This window comes from Hemiscyllium ocellatum, chromosome 7, assembly GCF_020745735.1.
Source record: "Hemiscyllium ocellatum isolate sHemOce1 chromosome 7, sHemOce1.pat.X.cur, whole genome shotgun sequence".
NCBI classification, from domain to species: domain Eukaryota; kingdom Metazoa; phylum Chordata; class Chondrichthyes; order Orectolobiformes; family Hemiscylliidae; genus Hemiscyllium; species Hemiscyllium ocellatum.
In genome coordinates, this window is record NC_083407.1 from 34859192 (window position 1) to 34883243 (window position 24052).

Here is a 24052-nt window from a genome sequence, read left to right on the forward strand (position 1 = left end):
TAAAAAAAAGTTTTATGTTGCACAAGTGCTAATACCAAGTAAAATCAGTTCAGCGTGACTAGCTATTGCTACCTGTGTGCAATTCACCTAACAGGAAGTAATAGCCTGTACAAAATGCAAGGTGCTGTTAAAATAAAATTCAAATCAAGTAGGAGAAATAAAAACAAGTCTTTCATTCAAAACATTTCATGCCATGAAAACCATTGTGATCTATTTATGTTGGTTGCATCATTTTGTTACATCCTCATGTTACATCCTGACTGCTTTTAATTTTTGAGAACAAATGTTCACATAAGCAGAAGACACATGGTGTAAGAAATAATGGCAATACAACAACCTCACTGTAAGGAGTTCCTTATATCTGAGCATGCAATTGTTGACATATTTTGCAGGAGGAATTTTACAATCCTAGATCTCTAGGATTTGAAAGGTTGTGTAAGATTACAGTAGTAATTATATGTTAGTCTCATAATCTGTTGTGTTAATTTGTTCTTTGTTTTCAAGAAATAACATATGAGAAACAAAATTTTAACTGTGCTAATGTGCTCATTATAAATGACTTTCACTGAGGAAAGAGCATTGACTAAAGTAGACATGAAGAATTCTTCATGCTTGAATCAGAAGTGTCATGATCCTGACTTGATGCAGACACTAATGTGGGAAGGGTCACAGCAAGTATTAAGAAGGAAATTGAGGATGAAGAGTGGTGTTTCATTCACTAATTATGGTAGCAATGTTAGGCATTGCTTCAAGACTAGTTCGCAGAGTATGGAGATTCAGCATGAAGAATATTCACTCAGACTTTTATAGACCACTTGTTGTATGTATGTCATAAGTGCAGTAAGAGTTGCTTATTGTTAATGCTACTGTTGCCGTTGTTAAAGGCTTTGGACTCCTATCTCCAAGATGTAGTGTTGGGTAACTGTCACTTTCTCCAACAGGGAGGGATTCCAAGACAACAAAGATACCGATTGTTCTAACCCTACACAAATAAAGTGAGAATCCTCAGTGTTGCTAGATCATAATTCTGAAACTCTCTGCCTAATGACATTTTGGATCTATTTTGGTGAGCTAGATTGCAGCAGTTCAAGAAAGTAACTCATCACCACCTTCTCAGGAGTAACTAAAGATGGGCAATAAATGCTGTTTCAGCCAGCAAAGCCTACATGCCCTGAGTGAATTGAAATAAAGCATCAAGAGGTTATGTACTATGTACACGTAAGATACACAAAGTTGCATAATAGAAGCTAACTAACCTGTAATTTGCTAATTATTTATTTTTGCAAAACTATATGTGGTTTTCCTAAATTTGAGAGCCCAGAAAATTCAGCAAAATTTGATGATTTTTTTTAGAACATTTTATTGTTGCTTGGGAACTTGAGTTCTGAAGTAAAAGTAAATGGTTGTGTTTTTTTTTAATTCTGTGAAGATGACATTCTTTTTGCAAATGTCAGAAATTCATTTTATAGCGGTCTGTCAAAACAATTTTCAAGACATCATGCAACTTAAGCTAAATGACTATCAAGTTACCTGTAAGACAATTGCTAAAATATTTACTAGGTTGAAATTTATGACCTAGAGAAAAACAGATAAGAAGAACCATAATGGGTCCAGTTCTGAAGAAATGATCCATAAGAGCTGATGTGCATAAAAGTAATAGCATTAAAATAATCCAAATAGCTGGAAAAAGCCTTGAGTTATTTTGTTTTCTTTGAGTTCAGTGAGAAAAGTCAATGAGTTATCTTGTTTTTATGTGTCTCAAGGAGAGACAGTAATGGAGAGAATCACAAGGGAATGTTCAGAGCTTTGCTTTATGGCCTCATAATTTACGTAGGAACATAAGAACCAACAGCAGGAGCTGGCCATCTATGCCTTTGAGTCCGCTCCACCATTCAATAAGATCATGGCTGATCTTTGCATGGCCTCACTCCACTTACCCGCCCGCTGACCATAATCCTTAATTCCTTTACTGTTCAAAAAATTATCTATCTTAACTTTAAAAACATTCAATGAGGAAGTCTTAACTCCTTCACTGGGCAAGGAATTCCACAGATTCATAACCCTTTGGGTGAAGAAGTTCTTCCTCAACTCGGTCCTAAATCTGGTCCCCCTAATTTTGAGACTCTGATTTCTGTTTCACCCACCAGTTGAAACAACCTCCCTGTTTCTATGTTATCTATTCCCTTCATAATTTTATATGTTTCTATAAGATTCTTTTTCATTCTTCTCAATTCCAGTGAATATAATCCCAGTCTACTCATTCTGTCCTCATAAACCAACTCGCTCAACTCCAAAATTAACCTAGTGAATCTCCTCTTCACTCCTTCCAGTGCCAATACATCCTTTCTCAATTAAGGAGACAAAAACTGCATGCAGTGCTCCAGGTGTGGGCTCACCAGCACCCAAAAAAGCTGCAAAATAACCTTCTTGCTTTTAAACTCAATCCCTCCAGCGATGCAGGACAAAATTCCATTTGCCTTCTTAATTACAGGTCATTCTGCTATAACGTGACAATTGTGTTCCTCTGTAACCATCTGCTATAGAAAATCATGCTGTAGAAGTTTGTGCTATGAAAAGCACTCGATATCTATTCAGCAGAAAGTTTGCGTTATGCAATCAACATCCGCGATTCATCAATCACATTATAGCCAATTTGCACTGATGAAATGACATTGTAGACCAACTAATGTATCTTTTGCACATGCAAACCAACCTTATGCGATTCATGACACCCAGGTCCCTCTGCACAGCAGCATGATGCAATTTTTTACCATTTCAATAGTACTTTTTACTGTTATTCCTATCAAATCGGATGACTTCACATTTATCAACATTGTACTCCATCTGCCAGATCTTTGCCCACTCACTTAAATGATCAATATCTCTCTGGAAACTTAGAGTCCTCTCCACACTTTGCTCTACCACTCATCTTAGTGTCATCCATAAACTTTCACATACTATATATTTGGTCCCCAATTCCAAATCAGTTATGTAAACTGTGAACAATTGCAGTCCCAATACTGATCCCTAAGGCACACCACTAGTCACTGATTGCCAACCAGAAAAGTACCCATTTATCCCCAATCTTGGCTTCCTGTTAGTTAAGTAATCTGTTATTCATGCTAATACATTGCCCATAATGTTGTGCACCTTTATCTCATGTAGCAGCCTTTCATGTGGCACCTTGTTGAATGCCTTTTGGAAATCCAGATACACCACATCTACTGGGTCCCCATTGTCCATTGCGCTCATAATGTCTTCACGGAATTCCAGTAAATTAGTTAAACATGACCAGCTTTCATGAACCCATGCTGCAACTGTTCAGTGAGACAATTTAAAACTAAAAGTCTTGCTGTTTCTTTTTTGATGATAGTTTTGAGCATTTTTCCCACCACCGAAGTTAAGCTAACCAGCGTATAATTCCCCATATTTTGTCTACCACCTTTTTTAAACAATGGTGTCACATTTGCTGTTTTCCAGTCTGTTGGAACTGTCCCAGAGTGAAGAATGGGAGTATTATTTCACTGGTTTCAAGTATCTTTAAAGGATGTTATTGAGAAAGAAGAGTGAAGTATTTTGCTATTATGTTTTCTGATGAGACCTTTCCAAAGTTTCTTTTGTTAAACTGAGAATGCCATATACTAACAGTTCTCTAAAGCTGTTTTGCCATCTTCTCTGCTCCTGCAATCCCTGAAGAATTGTACCCTTTGTTTCAAAAGTCTCTCTGTATTCTTAATAGCCCAATGGATTGCTTCACCCTCCTTTACATTAAATTTTATCTGTTGTTTGTCTGCCAATTCCTCCAATATGTCTGTGGTCTTGTGAAGTTCGACATTATCCACTTTGTTGATAACATTGCTTCAAAGTTTAAGTATTGCTGAAAAGAGTCACATGGTAGAATTTTCCCATGTGAGCAACGTGGTTAAAAATGTAGGAGAATTATGTGAAAAGTTAGCCAAAGCCTGTCTCAATACTGGCAGCAACAAATCCCATTTTCCAACTAAATTCCAGATATCAAAACAAGATTCTCATTCATGAACAACAAAATGCCTAATAATAGGAATTATCACTCAGCAACACCCACATTGTCCCTTAGTCTCAATTCATTGATATGCAGTATCCTATCATGACTTCCATGAGGTAGAAACTCAAAGTCAAAAATTCTTGTCAGGCAAGCCAGAGGGGGTATCTAGTGATTCCAGCTCACTGATTTCTCATTCAGACTCAATCCAGGACATCCAGTACTCTCAACTCAGGGAATGGTCCAAGAGCTTTAGCTGCATACACTGCATGTCCATGGATACCAACCTCTCTGCCCCACCATGACCCATCTCTGCTCCACTTGTAGTCCACTTCGGCATATTAATGCTGCACTCTGAAGCATACCTGGCAATTATACTTGGAATGCTGCTGCAACGATGGGCACAACTAAATTGTGTTTAAGGATAAAAATTGGAGTTACAGTTCAAGATGGTGGATGTGGCGGGTTAGTTGAGATTGGCAGTTCAGGAAGTTTAGATAGAAAGGATTATGAAGGTTCTGGGGGAGAAGATGATGATACTGCATTGGGTACTCATGGTGTTGAGCACAACCTGCATTGTTTTCCATGATCTGTCAAGAGCTAAGTGCAAGTTACGAATGGAAAATATTATCACCAAAGTTTGTAATAAAACTAAACAAGTGGATAATACCCTCAGAAGAACCGCACAACTTCACAAGGCCAAATGATGTCTTGCATGATAATTGTTTAATAGTTAGAAGTATCTTAGTTATTTCACTTCATCACTAGCTTAGTAGGAACATGCCTGAGTATATTGAGTTCTATTAACATTTACAAACAGATAGTGTTGAACATTTGGGTGCATTTAAAGCTGGCCTTCTCTTGTTTTTTTCCTGTGTAACATGGGACCTCATGTAATTGCTGCTACAGTAGTTACTTTCCTTCCCCAAATATGAACAATCTCTTCAAAAAATACAAAAGACAAGATATAGATGATGGTTATTGAGGTTATCAGGTCACTGACACCAGCCACCCCAAGATGTTTAGGAAAAACAGAAAGGTTTGTTCTTAGGACAAGTGAAAAATGACCTTATAATAGACGTGGGCAAAGGGACAATATTTATTTTGACATCATGAGTAGCTGTCCCGTACTCATTGACTGAAAGCATTCAGAGAAGTGATTGACACAGTGAAGATTTCCAACCCCAGCAATAGGATATATTAACAAAAGCTTAGAGTCAGAGGGCAGCTCTTAGAGGGGGGGGGGGCCTTTGTCAAAAAGCTGTCTTGGAGATCCAAGATGGCGGCGACTCAGCAAGTCTGAGTTTACAGTGCTCTTCCCAAAACCTGGGTAAAGTGAGTTACTCACCCCCACCACACTTACCAAACCACCCAAAAAAATTTTCTAACCTTAATTAGCTGTTTACTATTATATTTAAGCAGTTTAATATTAAGTGGATAATGAGTAAACCAAAGGGATCCCGCAGCTCTCAGAAAACAAAGACCCCTCCCCCACCCTCCTCTCCTCCTCCGGCTGCAGCTGATGTAAAAACAGGCCTTGAAGAGATGATTGCCAGGCTGGAAACGACACTCGTCAATTTCATTGTAGAATCCAGACAGAGATGGAATGCATTCGAAGAAAAGCTACAAAAGCACAGCGAGGCTCTCGAGGAATTGCAGGGCCGAGTGGAGGGGGCGGAGCTAAAGGCCACGACCTCCGAGGCTGCAGCACAAACAGCTGCAGAACAGGTGCGAGCTCTGGAGCAGAGAGTCAGGGCCTTTGAAATCTACATGGATGACCTGGATAATAGAAATCGGAGAAAGAATATCCGTCTTCTGGGCCTCCCTGAACAAGAAGAGAAGGGACAGTTAGCAGTATTTCTGGAGCGATGGCTGCCCCAGCTTTTAAACCTGGGGGCTGAAACTGACGGGGTAAGGGTGGAGTGGGCCTACCGGGTCGCAGCACGCGGATCTGGCCCAAACCAGCGCCTACGCCCGGTCCTGTTCTGGCTGCAGAGTTATAGGGAGAGGCAGATACTCCTGGACGCCTCCAGAAAGCTTGGAAAGGATCCTAAAGCTATGATTCATGAAGGATCCAAGATTATGTTATTTCAGGACTTCTACCCGGCTTTGGCACGAAGGAGGAAGGCGTTTGATGAGGTGAAGAAATGTCTAAGGAACTTAAATATTCAATACACCTTACGCTACCCAGCGACGTTATGCTTTAACCATGAAGGATCCGAGTATAATTTTAGATCACCAGAAGAGGCTAAGGAACTTTTAGACTCGTTTAAATAAATCATAAGAGACAATTTATGTTGGCTTGCCTCTTCCACACTCCGTGGGGAGAAATGGATACTTTACTCTACTTTACTTTTGCTTCTGGGAGCAGGGTTGTCTTCCCTTGCTATTTTATGTTATTATACTTAACTGTAATTTGTTGGAGTTGTAATTTTATAGTTATGTGTGTTTGTACGTGGCATTGATGCTATCAGATATACTCAGGTATGGGTGGGGAGGGGTGGGGGTGGGGCGCTCACTGTTAACTCTAGCTCGGTATTATATCTAAATCCTATTAAGGAGCGCCCGGGTCAAGGGTGGGACACTGTTTGGGAGAGGATATGGTGGACCTTTAGAAAGGAAGTAAGGCCCCCTGAGAACAAGGGGGAGGATCTCCATTCAAATATGTTTTATTTTTTTTGTTCTTATTGTTTGGAAATAGTTTCCTTTTTATTATACTGTTATGAGTGTATTAGAGAACATTTTCTCTTGTTTGAAGGATGTAAGTGACTCAACTATACACTCTGGATAATTGTGGATTAGATTAGTAGTTAACTGAGTTTCATTGTTTTTCTTTCTTCTTTAGTATCATTCCTTTGAATTTTGATGATTATATATTTAAGATCTATTTTTATATTAATGTTTGTGCTTGAAAGTTCTGTTTATTTTTGTAAATCTGTCAAAATATTAAATTTCTAATAAAAATATCTTTAAAAAAAAAGCTGTCTTGTGCAGATTGCACGTAGACCAGAAGAAAGATACAGGAGAAAGGCCTCTATCACTTTGGCCAGCAAGGATGCTGCTTTCAAAACTGTAGGAAGAGCAACATACTCTCAACTAAAGGCCTTTCCATCATCTACCTAGACATGAATCAACCTCAATTGTCATAGTTTTATTCTTTTTCATCCAATTATTGTAAACTGCTGCTTCTTAAGAAACTCAATAACCTATCTAAAAAATTCATTATGTATCATCAACTGCCTCTGTTAGGTAACTGAGATTGCACGTCTCCGAAACCTAACAATGTGTCATTGTAACATATTCAGTAATGTCATATGGAAATGGTACAAATGTATGCGGTATTTCATTAAAATGGGATGCGGTTATATTCAGTTGATTAAAAAGGAAGTACGAGATTTCCTTGCTACACAAGGCACATGTTCAAGATTAAATTATGCAATTGCTTGTACTTGAAATATTTTAAAACAATCGGATCTCACTTTGTGGGTAATTCTAGGCATATTTCAATTTAAAAATAAATTATTTCTATCCACTTTTGAAAACGTTCAGTTGTACAAAATAATACTGATTCCTGACATCTAATATGTTCTGAACAATATTATTTCATTGCAGGGAAGACTTGCCAACCCAATCAATTTTCTTGTACCACTGGCCGTTGCATCCCAATGTCATGGGTTTGTGATTTAGAAGATGACTGTGGAGATCGATCTGATGAAGCTGTTTCATGTGGTTAGTGTCTCCTTCAGAATTGAATTGATTCGTAAGGGCAGTCCGGTAGTTAGTCAATTAGAATGTATATTATATCAAGAATATTGTCTCCGAAAGATCCATTTTTGTATGTAAAGGAATTTTTTTTTATATTGTAAATAGATTTAATGTAGATAACCATACTGAAGAGTATGAGTTGATGAAGCTGCTGCTTTTATGATCATGTGATCTCTGGGAAGCCGACAATTACTGAAAGCTAGCTGGCACATTACACTGCAAGACTGCTAATTTCTGATGCTGATAGTTATCATTTCTGTCTTGCCTGAAGTTTTAACTGAGCAGTTTCTGCAAGATAAAAACTAACTTGCGTTCAATTGATGTAAGTGCTCCACTGAAATGTGAAGAATATGACAAAAATGATGGTTAAAAGTAGCACTGAAATCATTATAATTGCTACAGCAGTTCAATTCGTTTCATCAATCCTTGTAGGCATTATCATGGTTGATAAAGAAGAGTAGTAAAGATTGTACCAAGAATGAAATATACATGAAACAATTGAAAGTCATGAGAAATCCACTGAGTAAAAATTCAGAAAGAAATTGCATTTTTCATCCATAAATAATTTTTTGAATGGCTTTTGAGCTGAGTAAAGGAAAATAGATGGTATTTGGCCGTACAAAATTAATGAACTACAATTGTTTGATGAGCCAAACATCGTTAATTAATAGTATACATAGAGCTTTTAATGGGTTAAGTCTTAGTAACAATCCACCAATCCCTGGACTGGCTTTGGTTTTACAATGGGCGAAAGTGAGGACTACAGATGCTGGAGATCAGAGTCTAGATTAGAATGGTGCTGGAAAAGCACAGCAGGCCAGGCAGCATCCGAGGAGCAGGAAAATCAATACTTCAGGCAAAAGCCCTTCATTCCTGATGAAGGGCTTTTGCCCAAAACGTCAAATTTCCTCCTCCTTGGATGCTGGCTGACCCGCTGTGCTTTTCCAGCGCCACTCTAATCAAAACTTTGGTTTTACAATATTTAATGACTACCTTGAGAGAGTCATGTAAATTGCTAAAATAGCATCAATGGCTTTGGTAAAATTCAATACACTATGTGCTTATTTTGCAATTCGCATTTCTCAAGCTTTCAAAAATGTCATAGCCTGGATTTCACACTGGACCATTCACATTCCATGAGGTGTGACATGCTAGCAAGGCCAGCATCTATTGGTCAATAAAAAGCTATAAGTGACCTGTTGTCTTGAAAAACTTGGAGTCTATTTGGCATCGTATATTCACTGGGCAGGTAAAGATAGAGTTACAGGTCTTTAACTAATCAGCAGTAAAATAACCTCAATGTGGTTCAAACACAGGACGTGTATGACCTGAGACGAAACTTGCAAGAGGAACCAAAGGACAATTAGAATTCAAAGACAGCTTTTATTAACTGTCCTCTCTAAAAATGTTCAGCATTTATGGATTATACCATAGAAGGGACTTTACAATTCTCTTTGTATCTGGTTTTCAACCTAAAAGTTTTACAGTCCTTCTGATGGATTTATATGTCTCATCTCAGTTTTTCTCTGTCCCTGTCTATATGTCTGCCTCACCTCAATCTCTATTTAAAAATTGGGTATTGGAATCGGTTAACTGAGATTCAAATCATGTGTTGTTTATTTGGAACCAACTTACAGTTACCAAATAAACATTGAATAAGTATTCCATTAGAAATTCTATTCTATCAGCAAGTGAAAGTCTGAGATATTGAATAATCTTATGTATTATTCTTCTCTGTAATCAGGGGATTTGAGATCATTCTCAAATGACTGAATAAAGTATATTTTTAAATTGTTAATAGAATTCAGAAGCAATCAATTAAGTAAACTTAATGCAACTTCAACAATTAAATTGACTCTCCTGTTACTAATAATTACAAAATCCAAAACTTTGGGAAAAAAATTTAGAAAATTAAACTAATTTACATTTTACTGCTTCATCAATTATCTCTGCAATAATGTTTCTTGTTAACAAAGAGTTTAGTTGTAAATCATGCCTCCATCAATGTCTTTTAAAATCAGGAACTCTCCTTCCTGAAAAGACGTTAGATTATCCTTTGTCCAAGTATTCTTGTGTTCTTTCAAAGATAGAGACTATTTAAAAAAAACTGCTGTATCATTTATTAAATACTTCAAATAAGAAAAATGCTAAATGCATTTTTGTTTTACATGAGTGGCGAAAAACAGTATCAGCGTGATATGCCGTCAGAAGAATTCCATTGGTGTTTGTCCTTTCAATGCCTTCTCTGACAATCATGCCTTTCCAGAGGTTTGTATCCAATCCAACCCTGGGCATTGAAATCACCAAGGAATATCAGCTTGTCTCCCTTTCAGACAGGAGACAATTGATTCTAGCTCATCTGTTGATTGTATGGTTTGGGAATAAACATTGATAGCTGTGGTATTCGGCCTCTGGGATAGCACAAGTCCAAGGTTTATTTATCTCATAGACAACTCACTGAGATCCCAATTGATTCAATTGATTTGGTGAAATCTAGCATATGGAGTTTGGGTTCACCCTCAAACTTACCCTTCCAGAAGAAGGTAATCTACCATTTCGTTGTTTGAACTGATGTTCTTCTAGGCAAAAGTGAGGACTATAGATGCTGGAGTAAAAAATGAGGTCTGCAGATGCTGGAGATCACAGCTGCAAATGTGTTGCTGGTCAAAGCACAGCAGGTTAGGCAGCATCTCAGGAATAGAGAATTCGACGTTTCGAGCATAAGCCCTTCATCAGGATGATGAAGGGCTTATGCTCGAAACGTCGAATTCTCTATTCCTGAGATGCTGCCTAACGACTATAGATGCTGGAAATCAGAGTTTAGGTTAGAGTGGCGCTGGAAAAGCACAGCAGGTCAGGCAGCATCCATGGAGCAGGAAAATCGACGTTTCGGGCAAAAGTCCTTCATCAGGAATAGAGGCAGGAAGCCTCCAGGGTGGAGAGATAAATGTGGGGGGGGGTCGGGAGAGAAGGTAGCAAAGAGCGCAATAGATGATTGGGGGTGGGGATGAGGTAATAGGTCAGAGGGAAGGGTGGAGCAGATAGGGAAATTGGCAGGTAGGACAAGTCATGAGGATAGTGCTGAGCTGGAGGATTGGAATTGGGGTAGGTGGGGGAAGGAGAAATGAGGAAACTGGTGAAGTCCACATTGATGCCCTGGGGCTGAAGTGTTCCAAGGCGGAAGATGAGGCATTCTTCCTTCAGGCGTCGGGTGGTGAGGGAGTAGCAGTGGAGGAGGCCCAGGACCTGCATGTCCTCGGCAGAGTGGGAGGTGGAGTTGAAATGTTGGGCCACAGGGCAGTGGGGTTGATTGGAGCTGGTGTCCCGGAGATGTTCCTGGAGACGCACCCTGTGAGGAGGCGTCCAGTCCAGTCTCTCCAATGTAGAGGAGACCGCATCGGGAGCAACGGATACAATAAATGACATTGGTGGATGTGCAGGTGAAAGGCTCCTTTGGGGTCTTGGATGGTGGTGAGGGAGGAGGTGTGGGTGCAGGTTCAATTCCTGTGGTGGCAGGGGAAGGTGCCAGGAACGGAGGGTGATTTGCTGGGGAGGTGTGGACCTGACCAGGTAGTCATGGAGAGAATGGTCTTTGCGAAAAGTGGAAAGGGGTGGGGAGGGAAATATATCTCTGGTGGTGGGGTCCGTTTGGAGGTGGCGGAAATGTCGGTGGATGATGCAGTTTACGCAAAGGTTGGTAGGGTGGAAAGTGCGGATTGGGGGGTTCTGTCCATATTACGGTTGGAGGGGTGGGGTTTGAGGGCAGGGGTGCGGGAGGTGGATGAGATGCGTTGGAGGGCATCTTCAACCACGTGAGAAGGGAAATTGTAATCTCTGAAGAAGGAGGCAATCTGGTGTGCTCTGTGGTGGAACTGGTCCGCCTGGAAGCAGATGCAGCGAAGGCGGAGGAATTGGGAATATGGGATGGCAAATTTGCAGGAGGTAGGGTGGGAAGAGGTGTAATCCAGGTAGCTATGGGATTTGGTGCATTTATAAAAAATGTCAGTGTCAAGTGTAACTACGGAAGATGGACTGTTCTACATAAACCGGCAAAGAGACAGGCATAGCTGGGGCCCATCCGTGTGCCCATGGCTAACCCTTTGGTCTGGAGGAAGTGGGAGGATTTGATGGAGAAATTGTTAAGGGTGAGGACCAGTTCAGCCAAACAAATGAGTGTGTCAGTGGAAGGGTACTATTGAGAACGTTGGGAGAGGAAGAAATGGAGGGCTTGGAGACCATGGTCATGGCGGATGGAGGTGTAGAGGGATTGGATGTCCATGGTGAAGATGAAGCGTTGGAGGCTGGAAAGTCTTGGAGGAGGTGGAGGGCGTGGGTGATGTCTCGAACATATGTGGGGAGTTCCTGGACTGGGGGGGATAGAACAGTATCAAGATAGGTGGAAATGAGTTCAGTGGGACAGGAGGAGGCTGAGACAATGTGTCGGCTGGGGTGGTCAGGCTTGTGGATCTAGGGAAGGAGGTAGAACCGGGTGGTGTGGGATTCCCAGACTACGAGGTTGGAAGCTATAGGTGGGATCTCCTGAGGAGATGAGATTCTCTATGGTCTGGGAGATGATGGTTTGGTGATGGGGGGTGGGGTCATAGTCGAGGGGGTGGTAGGAAGAAGTGTCTTTGAGTTGGCATCTGGCTTCAGTGGTGTTGAGGTCAGTGCACCAAACTACCACTGCACCCCCTTTATCTGCTGGTTTCATGGTGAGGTTGGGATTGGAGCAGAGGGAGTGGAGGGCAGCGCATTGTGAGGGTGAGAGGTTGGAATGGGGGAGGGGGTTAGACAGTTTGAGGCAGTTGATGTCTCGGCAGCAGTTGGAAATGAAGAGGTCGAGGGCAGGTAATAGGCCAACGTGGGGTGTCCAGGTGGATGGAGTGTGTTGGAGGAGAGTGAAGGGGTCCTCAGAAGGTGGGCAGGTGTCCTGATTGTAAAAGTAAGCTTGGAGGCGGACGCGGCGGATGAAGTGTTTGACATCACGATGCATATTAAATTCATTGATGCATGGATGGAGGGGGATAAAGGTAAGGCCTTTGCTGAGGACTGATCATTCGTCATCATTGAGGGGGAGGTCGGGAGGGATGGTGAAAACTTGGCAGGGCTGGGAGCTAGGACCTGGGACCTGGTGTAGGTGTGGAGCTGGGAGTGGGGGCAGAGCCTGTAACTGGAGTGGGTGTGGTAGTGGGGGGAATGGGAGTGGATCTTCTTCTGCCTGCCAGGTCACACTCTGGGTAGTGATTTAATGCCATAACACAGTAATTCCCAGATTATGATAGAGGTGTGAGATTCAGGCCTGTCACGGCTGAGTTTTTTTAATGAGGAACTGATGTTTCAGTTCACAAACGTAGGGTGGCATGGTGGTTCAGTGGTTAGCATTGCTACCTCATAGCACCAAGGACCTGGATTTGATCCCACCTTCAGGCAACCGTCTGTGTGGAGTTTGCCTGTTTACCCCATATCTGCATGGACTCCTGGGTACTCTGGTTTCCTTCTAAAGTCCAAAGATATGCAGGTTAGGTGGATTGAGCAGGCTAAATTGTCCTGTAGTGTTCGGAGGCATATGGCTTATATGGGTTAGCTGTGGGAATTACAAGGAGTGGATGGGTCTTGGTGGGATGCTCTTTGGAGGGGTGGTATGGACTTGATGGGCTGCTTCCGCACTGTAGACATTCTGTGATTCTTCTTCTATGGATGGAAGATGCCTGTGCTTGAGTTCTCTATACATGCGATAGGCATTATACACTGACTATGTAGCAAGGTCTGTGTCCACTGGATAAGCCTGCCAAAATAATTGAAGGTTAGGCTCCACTGCCTATTTGGGTGTTGCTGTCAACTATCCCATTTCCTATCAAATCTTGGAGCACACACTCTGCTTGCTTGTAGTTTGGCATCAATGGAGAGAGGGTACTCTACATCCGTTTGTCCCTGTAAGATCAACAAAGGTTTATTGCTCCATCATATTTTTACAAATTGTCAAATACAAGACCTCATAGAAGCACCCTCACCTGGATATTGGCACATGCTTGACTATGGTATTGACCCAGTGAGGCAGCACAAGGATGTTCATATCACCATCCATGGCAAGATATGAGAACTCCTGAACCAATTACCATATATTCCAATCTAATATCAACATGACTGAAAATGGCAGCACAGATGTCAAGGATTCTGTGAAAAGTATCTACAGAATCAATACCTCACAGTCAACTGTGACCGCTCAACAAACAGGACCTCCCTAGTCCACCAATAACTCCATCTTAAACAGCACTTGTAAGGAGACTGTAAGTTTTTCTATTGGAGAATATCAAAACTGGTTTGATAAGAGTGACCAGGAGATCTTTGAGCCAGTAAATAGCAAGTATGAGGCATTCCTGAAAAGAACACCACAAAATATCGAAGGCCAGAATCTAGTTTATGTACAGATGGTTCAATCAAAGAGCTGGAGTCTAAAACACAAGGCAATAAGATGAAAGAGAAGCAATAGGCTATTCATCCCATTGAGTCTGTTTTGTTATTTAGGGAAATCATAGCTAATCTGATAGTTGCCAGCTCTTCTTTTCCCCATAACTCTTTATTCCCTTATTGACATCTTGGCCTTGAATATCTTAATGACCCAGCCTGTAAACCCTCTGTAATGACCTTTGCAGATATACACTCCTCTGAAGGAAGAAATTCCTCCTCATACTTCTCCTACCTGGATACAATTCAAAAGGTCTACAGAACATTTTGATCTTTATCTCCATTAGTGTTCCTCATGCCATTTCTCTAGTAATTAGTCTCTTGATTAGTAAGGGGATCAAGAATTATGGGAAGAAGGCAGATTTGAGAAATATATCAGCAGTAATTTAATGGTGGAGCAAATGATCTAATTCTGCTCCTGTATCTGATTGCATAATGGTATTTTTGTTTGTGCCTCTCCTCCTTTTGCCCATACATTGTTTCCTATTTTTGAAATACTAATAATATATTCAACCATTAATACTGATGAAAAGTATTCACCATTCAGCTAAAAGTTATTCAAGTATAACGTATGTCAATGCAAATTGGCTATAACATGATTGACAAATTGTAAATGCTGTTTGGATAACACAAACTTTCTGCTGAATGGGTATAAACAATTTTCTACAGCACAAATTTCTAAAGCGGTTTTCTGTGGCATAATTTTCTATTGAGCAAGGTTGCAGAGGAACGCAGCAGTCACATTATAGCAGAACGATCGGTACTTTGCCATTTCCTGTTTGCTGTTGTTGTTTCCCCAGCCTCATCCCCCAGGCCTACATTCATTTGGCTGCTCTCTTTGGTATTAGTTGCAAATTTACCATCAAAGGTTCTTTTCATCCCTCTTTATTGTTTTGGTCACTTCTTTGATATTTAAAACTTACCCAAACCTCTGGTTTGTTACTAATCTTATCCAGAGTGTTTCTTTTAATTTGATTCTATCCTAAACTTCCTTGGTTAGCCATGGTTGGTCTATTCTCTTCCTAGAATCCTTCTTCCTCATTGTGATATATCTTTCTTGTGAGTCATTAACTACTTCTTTCAATGTCTACCATTGTTGCTCAACAATCCTTGCTGCTGAACTTCTTTCCCTGTCCACTGTGGCTATAAGAGGTGATGGCTTAATGGTTTTATTGCTGGACTGTTAATCCAGAAACCTAAGTAATGTTCTGGTGGCCTGGGTTCATATTCCAAAGTCCATGATAACATGAATCCATTGTCGATTGTTAGAAAAGCCCATTTGGCTTATTGATGTCCTTCAAAGAAGGAAGCTTCCATAATCCATGTAGTCGACTCTTGACTTCCATCTGGGCAATTAGGGTTGGGCAATAGATAATGACCTAACCAGTGACACCCTAATCTCATGAATTAATGATAAAAAAACCCTCATTCTTGTTGTAATTACCTTTACTTAAGTTTATCACAGTTGAATCTGGTCCAAATTCCTCTCTCTTAAACTGAATAACAAGTTCTACGATGTTATGTTCACTGTTTTCTAGGAGATGGTTTTACTCTGACTTCATTTATTATCCTATCTCTTTGCATATCACCAGATCCAATATAACCTGATTCCCTGGTTGGGTCCACAACATATTATTGTTGAAGGTTGTTTCAAATATAATTGTTTAATTTTATTTTGTGGTGACCTCTAACAGTTTGACTTTCCAAATCTAAATGATTAAAGTCAGCCATGATTGATGTACATTTTTGTATATATCCTTCTTATCTCCTGATTTATTCATTGTTCTGCCACATAGTTACTGTTAAGAGGTCTGTAGACTATTTCTGAATGCAAGAAGTTATCACCATTCTCTACCACTGCAATCCTCACCAAAGTTAGAAACAATATGTATGCAAATTAGGGTCAAACAAGGCAGTGTCATTGCACTGGTACTCATCTCTGCCTTTCTTGCTAAAATATTTCATATCTTGTCCAAGCAGCTTCCCACTGTATTGTGTAGGAATCTATTCAACTTGAGTCCAGATCAAAGATCATTTCAATGTCTTGTCATCAAGTTGCAATGTGCACATCACACTTGTGCATGTGTGCATCAGAAATGTATAGCCGATTGGGCCTTAGACTAAGCCTGACAAAGGTCCTCTACCAGCCTGTTCCCACTGGACAATACTGCCTCCAACTATCAAGATCCACAACAAACCACTAGAACGTTGATCAATACCCATCCCATTAGGGCCTAATCTCTGCAAGGTCACAGATTAGGTGTAAAGTTCAACATCACTCCAATGAGTTTTTAGAGCATTTGACTGACTGAAGAACAAAGGGTTTGATGACAAAAACCTCCAACTGACACCAAGCTCATTATCTGCAGTGTTGCAAAGTTACTGGGTCTTCTGTATGAATTGAAGGAATGTACAATGGGCAAAATATATCTGAAAAGCTCAGAGAAATTTCATCAGTGAGGGCTCCACAAAACTCAGTGGGAGGTTGAGCACTCCAGTTTTGTCAAGCCAATGTCTCCAGCATTGAAGCACTGGTTATTGACAATCAGCTTTGTTGGATGGATCACATCGCTCTCACGTCTGACACAAGATTTAGAAAACAGTCTCCTTGCCTCCTCTGATCCCTGTCACTGGAAGCGGTTACCAGGAGAACAAAGAAAATGCTTCAAGGGCATACTCGAAAACATCCCTGAAAGACTGCAATATTTCTATCAACTCAAACAAATCCCTTGTTTCAGATCCAAACTGAAGAAAAAACATCCATGAAGGAGGAAGCCATCTTTGACAGTCCTAGATGGAGGCCAAGCGTAAACATGGGAAGGAACAAGCAGAAACCCCAGCATCCAAACCACCCACTTCATCAAACATTGCCTGGGCCCTGTGGCAGGCTGTGCACATCCCGTGTTTGGCAGTTTAGTCAGCTGAGTACACACAACTCTGGAGTGGAAGAAAGGTACAACCTAAGAATAAGAAGTTAAAGATCCTCTAACATTCTTATGTTTCGTCGGAGTGAACATAGATGCCAACAAGTAGCAGAACAGGACTACATTTGTTTTACAACATTCAATTTATGTATTACCTTCTTAAAATCTTCTCTGTGACCTTTAAAAGTAGATTCCATGGTGATTTATTATTTTAGTGATAGTGAATATCAGTGAGATTTATTGTTCTCTTGTGCATTAAGTTGTCATATTAGTGGCATAAATCAAACAGTTAAATAAAAAAAAACTTTTTTCACAGGAAGGAAGAAGATGCAGCCTGGGAATGCAAGACAGATGTGGAGTGTGTGTGGGGGGTCGTGGTCATGGGGGGAGGTTGTTGGTGCAAATTCATCTTAGTACAGATAGAGAGAAACCCTCCAGCATTCTGTAGAGCCTGGAGCAATTCAGATGATGAAGTTGCAGTTGCAGGTTATAATGCCTTTCACAGCCAGCAATAAATTGATGCTTGGAATTCTTCTCAGTCCATCAAAGCCTGGATGTTGATTGCATTTTTGGGTGTCTAATGGGAGTTTTTTTTTCATTAATTTATAGGCACTCTTCCGTGTGTTCAAGCAAAAGTGTTAGACCGAGTAAATTACTCTCTTTTTTTATGTGAGATACTCTTGTCCTTAGTATTAAAGCTAAAAGATACTGTGCTGGTCATGATAGAGTTTGTGAAAAGTGGAAGAGGAAAGCAGAAACTCAATGAGATTAGGTAAAATTCTGCCAGTAATTTAACCAGGTGAAATATACAATTCCTAACAACGAAGAATAAATTTGAAGGTGAGAGTTTCATGTCGTTATTTTATTTTTAATTTTGATAAAGAATCTAAATGGCTTTAACCCAAGAATGCCATATGTGAAAGATATATATGAAAATGTATCAGTAAATATGGATGAAATTGTATTAAATGAGTGTGAAAATAAAACTACCCAGGTACATGGTTACAGTTAATAAAGGCAAAATATTGTAGGAGAATATTGGCTGTATTTAATAGGAATTAGAGTGACCTATCAACTGACCAGAAAGCTGGGGGCAGACCTGCAGTGATGGATTAAATGTCCATCAGGCAGGTAACTGCTTGTTGGCCTTTTTAAGGCAAATATCCCAACGGCAAGAGTTGCCAGCTAAAAAGAGGGTCTGGAGTATTTCAATCCTAGCAGCATCAATGGGACCATTTCCCACTACTGGTACAACAGGAGGTTCCAGAGCAAAGCCACGGACCTAGTTCCAAAATTAGGTTGGGGCATCTAGCTTTTTTAGTGGGCAGCCTTCTAATATGGCTGTTCTCTCAGTTGAGAAAGAGAGACTTGTGGAGATTTAACCTGAGAGTCACCACTTCTGAGGGGAGGAGAAGAGATTGAGAAGGTGGGACTTTCATTTGGTGCAGGAATTAAACCCACGCCGTTGGCATCATTCTGCACTGTAAACTGGATTCCCGGCCTCTGGAACTATTTGGACTCCATTAGCCATGTGGTTGGTGCAGCTGTCACCCCCACGCTGATTGATGATGTCACGTCCGCCCCCATCATGGCCACTCCCACAACCACTTCCGCACCGCACAATTCCTCATACATCACACATGACATCGCTGTTGTCACCCGCTCAGTGACTTCCGCCACCCCTACTGCCATATCTGCCACCACTTCCGCCTCCACTAAAGCCACTCACCTGCATTCTGCTGACACGCCCCTACAGATGCCACTGCCACCATTCACGGCCCCCAGAACCCTGAGGGGATCACCACCCCTGCTCATGACTCCATCGCCATTCCCCCCACCATCACACCCACTCCAGTTACAGGCTCCGCCCCCAATCACAGCTCCACACCCACACCAGATCCCAGCTCCCAGCACTGCCAAGCTTTCACCATCCCTCCAGACCTTCCCCTCACTGTGGACGAACGATCAGTCCTCAGCAAAGGACACACCTTCATCCCCCTGCGTCCATGTATCAATGAATTTAATACACGCCATGCCATCAAACACTTCTTCCGCCGCCTCCGCCTCTGAGCTTACTTTCACAATCAGGACTCCCGCCCACCTTCCGAAGACCCCTTTGCCCACCTCCAACACACTGCATCCACCTGGACACCCCGCGCTGGCCTATTATCCGCCCTCGACCTCTTCGTTTCCAACTGCCGCCGGGACATTAACCGCCTCAACCTGTCAACCCCCCCTCCCCCACTCCAACCTCTCACCCTCACAACGCGCAGCCCTCCAATCCCTCTGCTCCAATCCCAACCTCACTATCAAGCCAGCAGATAAAGGGGGCGCAGCGGTAGTCTGGCGCACTGACCTCTACACCACTGAAGCCAAATGCCAACTTGAGAACACCTCTTCCTACCGCCCCCTCGACCTTGACCCCACCCCCATCACCAAACCATCATCTCCCAGACCGTACAGAACCTCATCACCTCAGGAGATCTCCCACCCACAGCTTCCAACTTCATAGTCCGGGAACCCTGCACTGCCCGGTTCTACCTCCTTCCCAAGATCCACAAGCCTGACCACCCTGGCCGACCCATTGTCTCAGCACGCTCCTGCTCCACTGAACTCATCTCTACCTCCCTCAACACTGTCTTATCCCCCCAGTCCAGTAACTCCCCACATACGTTCGAGACACCACCCACGCCCTCCACCTCTTCCAAGACTTCCGTTTCCCCGGCCCCCAACGCCTCATCTTCACCTTGGATATCCAATCCCTCTACACCTCAATCCGCCATGTCCAGGGCCTCCAAGTCCTCCATTTTTTCCTCTCCAGACGTCCCCAACAGTACCCTTCCACCGAACTCTCATTCGTTTGGCCAAACTGGTCCTCACCCTTAACAATTTCTCCTTCGAATCCTTCCACTTCCTCCAGACCAAAGGGCGCACATATTGGCGCACATATGGGCCCCAGCTATGCCTGCCTCTTTGTTGGCTACATAGAATAGACCATCTTCCGTAAGTACACCGGCACCACTCCCCACCTCTTTCTCGCTACATTGATGACTGCATTGGCGCCACCTCATGCTCCCACGAAGAGGTAGGGCAATTCATCAACTTCACCAACACATTCCACCCTGACCATAAATTTACCTGGACCATCTCTGACTCCTCCCTCCCCTTCCTGGACCTCTCCATCTCCATTAATGACGACTGACTTGACACTGACATTTTTTACAAACCCACCAACTCCCACAGCTACTTGGATTACAACTCTTCCCACCCTACCTCTTGCAAAAATGCCATCCCGTATTCCCATTTCCTCTGCCTCCACCGTATCTGCTCCCAAAAGGACTAGTTCCACCACAGAACACACCAGATGGCCTCCTTCTTTAGAGACCGCAATTTCCCTCCCCATGTGGTTAAAGATGCCTTCCAACTCACCTCGTCCACATCCCGCACCTCCGCCCTCAGACCCCACCCCTCCAACCGTAATAAGGACAGAAAGCCCCTGGTGCTCACCTTCCACCCTACCAACCTTCGCATAAACCAAATCATCCGCTGACATTTCCGCCACTTCCAAAAAGACTCCACCACCAGGGATCTGTTTCCCTCCCCACCCCTTTCTGCCTTCCGCAAAGACCGTTCCCTCCGTGACTACATGGTCAGGTCCATGCCCCCCTACAACCCACCCTGGCACCTTCCCCTGCCACCACAGGAACTGCAAATCTTGCACCCACACCTCCTCCCTCATCTCCATCCAAAGCCCTAAAGGAGTCTTTCACATCCATCAAAGTTTTACCTGCACATCCACTACTATCATTTATTGTATCCGTTGCTCCCGATGCATTCTCCTCTACATTGGGGAGACTGGACGCCTCCTAGCAGAGCGCTTTAGGGAACATCTCCGGAATACCTGCACCAATTAACCACACCGCCCTGTGGCCCAACATTTCAACTCCCCCTCCCACTCTGCTGAAGACATGGAGGTCCTGGGCCTCCTTCACCGCCGTTCCGTCACCACCAGGCACCTGGAGGAAGAATGCCTTATCTTCCGCCTCGGAACACTTCAAACACAGGGCATCAATGTGGACTTTAACAGTTTCCTCATTTCCCCTTCCCCCACCTCACCCCAGTTCCAAACTTCCAGCTCAGCACTGTCCCCATGACTTGTCCGACCTGCCTATTTTCTTTTCCACCTATCCACTCCACCCTCCTGCCTGACCTATCACCTTCATCCCCTCCCCCACTCACCCATTGTACTCTATGCTACTTTCTCCCCACCCCCACCCTCCTCTAACTTATCTCTCCACAGTTCAGGCTCTCTGCCTTTATTCCTGATGAAGAGCTTTTGCCCGAAACGTCGATTTTGCTGCTCCTCGGATGCTGCTTGAACTGCTGTGCTCTTCCAGCACCACTAACCAAAATCTGGATTCTGGATTGGGATGTCCAACCAACTGAGTTAAATGACTGGCTTAGGTTACCATGAGGGACCTGTCTTCTCAACCTTGCCTCATGTCTGAGGCGTGGTGACCCTCTGGTTAAACACACCATGAGTGGTCCCTCTTTAATAAGAGAGCAGCCTGTAGTTCTCTGGGACGACAATGACACTACTTTTATGTATGTACACGGCAGACATTAACCAACCCCACCCCCTCCAGCAGCAACATGGCTTTATAATTTAGCTCTTAAATGTCTTGATTGTTATTTGGGTGGAGAGTTCACCCTTGCCCCTGAATTAACCAGGAAGTGTGCTCAGGTCTTCTGTCCCAAGGTTATACCCCTCTGCACCCTACACTTCCTCCCATCTTGCTAAAGGGCAGAGGAATACTGTAATGCCTATCTTATGCAGCTAAATCAGACAATGTTACCTGTGGAATTCAGCAGTCAGATGAACTGTCACAATCATTACAATTAAGTAGATATTCTGTGGTGTAATTTGATGATTTTTGACATTCAGAGAGAAATTTTGAAGGACTTCTGAGGATGTCAAGGAAGATCAACAGCACAATTTGTACAAGCTCTTTTGAAAAAGGAGTTAATGACTGAAAATATCTTTCTTAATCGGTAATTTGTTCTGTTTTAAGGCTATTTGTCAATCTATTTTACCCTTTGATTTACCTGTCCTGACATTTGAAATTAAAATATATGATCATTGAAATGTATGACAACATGGGGTAAACCATTCTGCTTAATTTAAACCAGCAACACAGAAAGGATTTATCCTATGCAGTAATCTGTGAAAATTCGAGAGGCCATGTACTATTTAAAGTAAAAATTAACAACTTTATTTCTTAAAATATACCAGAGAATAATGAACTCAAAACTATTTACACCTCCTTTCTCTAATCTATCTTTACCTTCCCTTCTATAATACTAGTCCGATAAAACTCCCAATTAAGATTTACAGGAAAATTCAAATTTTAAAACCAATCTTCTCTTGATCTTCATCAGTAGATTGGCTCTCCAAGTCAGTGTTGAGGTTTCTCTGTGCAAACTCCCTCTCTGGACATGTATTTCTCAGAGTTATAACTAGCAGTCTCCAGCTGTTGGTCTGGTAGCAGTTCTCCCAAATGTTCAATTTTCCCCGGTCTTATACCCCAAGACATCGGAGACTGTCAATATATTCAATTAAAACTTGATTGGAATTTGGTATTTTCCGTGGTATAATTTAAACTAATTGGCCAAATTTGAATCTGTTTTGTTGTTTCCAGGCAACTAGCTACCCCAGTAGCTGGAGCACATGTTACATTGTGTCTTATTGAGAACACTTGGTGCTGTCACTGCTAGCTTTTACTCCCTGAAAGGTACAGTACACCCACATCTTCATAACACCTCCCCCCTTAAGAAAAAAATTGAACCATCATAATGAAATGATAGCTTCATTTTTTCATTTAAACACAAAACCCTAACATACAGATAACTTTAATATAAGTTGACCTTCATGTCTTCCTATCTATCTATCTATCTATCTATCTATCTATCTATCTATCTATATATACATATATACATATATATATATATAAAACCCGTCTCAACTCTATCAGTTAAATCTGCAATAACACATTTGCGATTACATTCTTCTGACCAGCAACATGAGTGATATTTAAATTAAAACTCTGTAACGTAAGACTCCAATGAAATAGTCTCAAATTCTTGTCTTTAAAGCATTCTAAGAATGTAAATGGATTGTGATCCGTGTACACAACTGTCTCTGTCACATTGTTCGTGACATACACATTAAAATGTTGTAAGACCAGGACCAAATTCAATTGTTCTTTTTTCGATCATGGAGTGTTTCCTGTGATGGATGTTGATCTTCTTTGAAAAGTAACCAACTGACAGTTCAATGCCATCTTCATCTTCCTGTAGGAGTACATCTCCAACTCCAATGTCACTAGCATTGATGGAGACTTTAAAAGGTTTTGAAAAGTTCGGTGCAGCTAAAACTGATCTGATTTCAAATGGATGACTGCCTCTTGGCATGGTTCTGTCCATTGAAACTTTGTGTTCTTCTTCAGCAAATTGATTAACGGTGCCACTACACTGCTGAAGTTTGGAACTAACTTCCAGTAGAATCCACTGAGTCCTAAGAATCGAAGCACCTCTTTCTTCGAGGAAATTCCTCAATGGCCTTCGTCTTTGCATTCCATGGGGTCAACCTTCCATGATCGATGTTATGTCCCAAGTACATCACCTCAGCTTTCGCAAATTCTGTTTTATTTAAGGTTATCACCAGTTTTGCTTCTCATAGTTGTTCAAAGAGCTCTGCCAACTGTACTTTATCATCTTTCCAGGATTTACTAAAGATCACTACATCGTCCTAATAAACTGTACAGTTTGATAACCCAGCTACATGTCTGTTCATGAGTCTTTGGAATGTAGCGGGTAC

General features: G+C 42.0%; 1 protein-coding gene across 1 annotated transcript in view; it reads left to right on the plus strand.

Annotated features, from left to right (window-relative positions):
* Window positions 1-24052, plus strand: part of LOC132817331 (low-density lipoprotein receptor-related protein 1-like) — a 1680787-nt gene that overhangs the window by 851728 nt on the left and 805007 nt on the right. The window contains exon 19 of the mRNA XM_060827740.1: window positions 7634-7750. Coding sequence (XP_060683723.1) covers window positions 7634-7750 — 117 coding nt within the window. The remainder of the gene's footprint in view (window positions 1-7633; window positions 7751-24052) is intronic.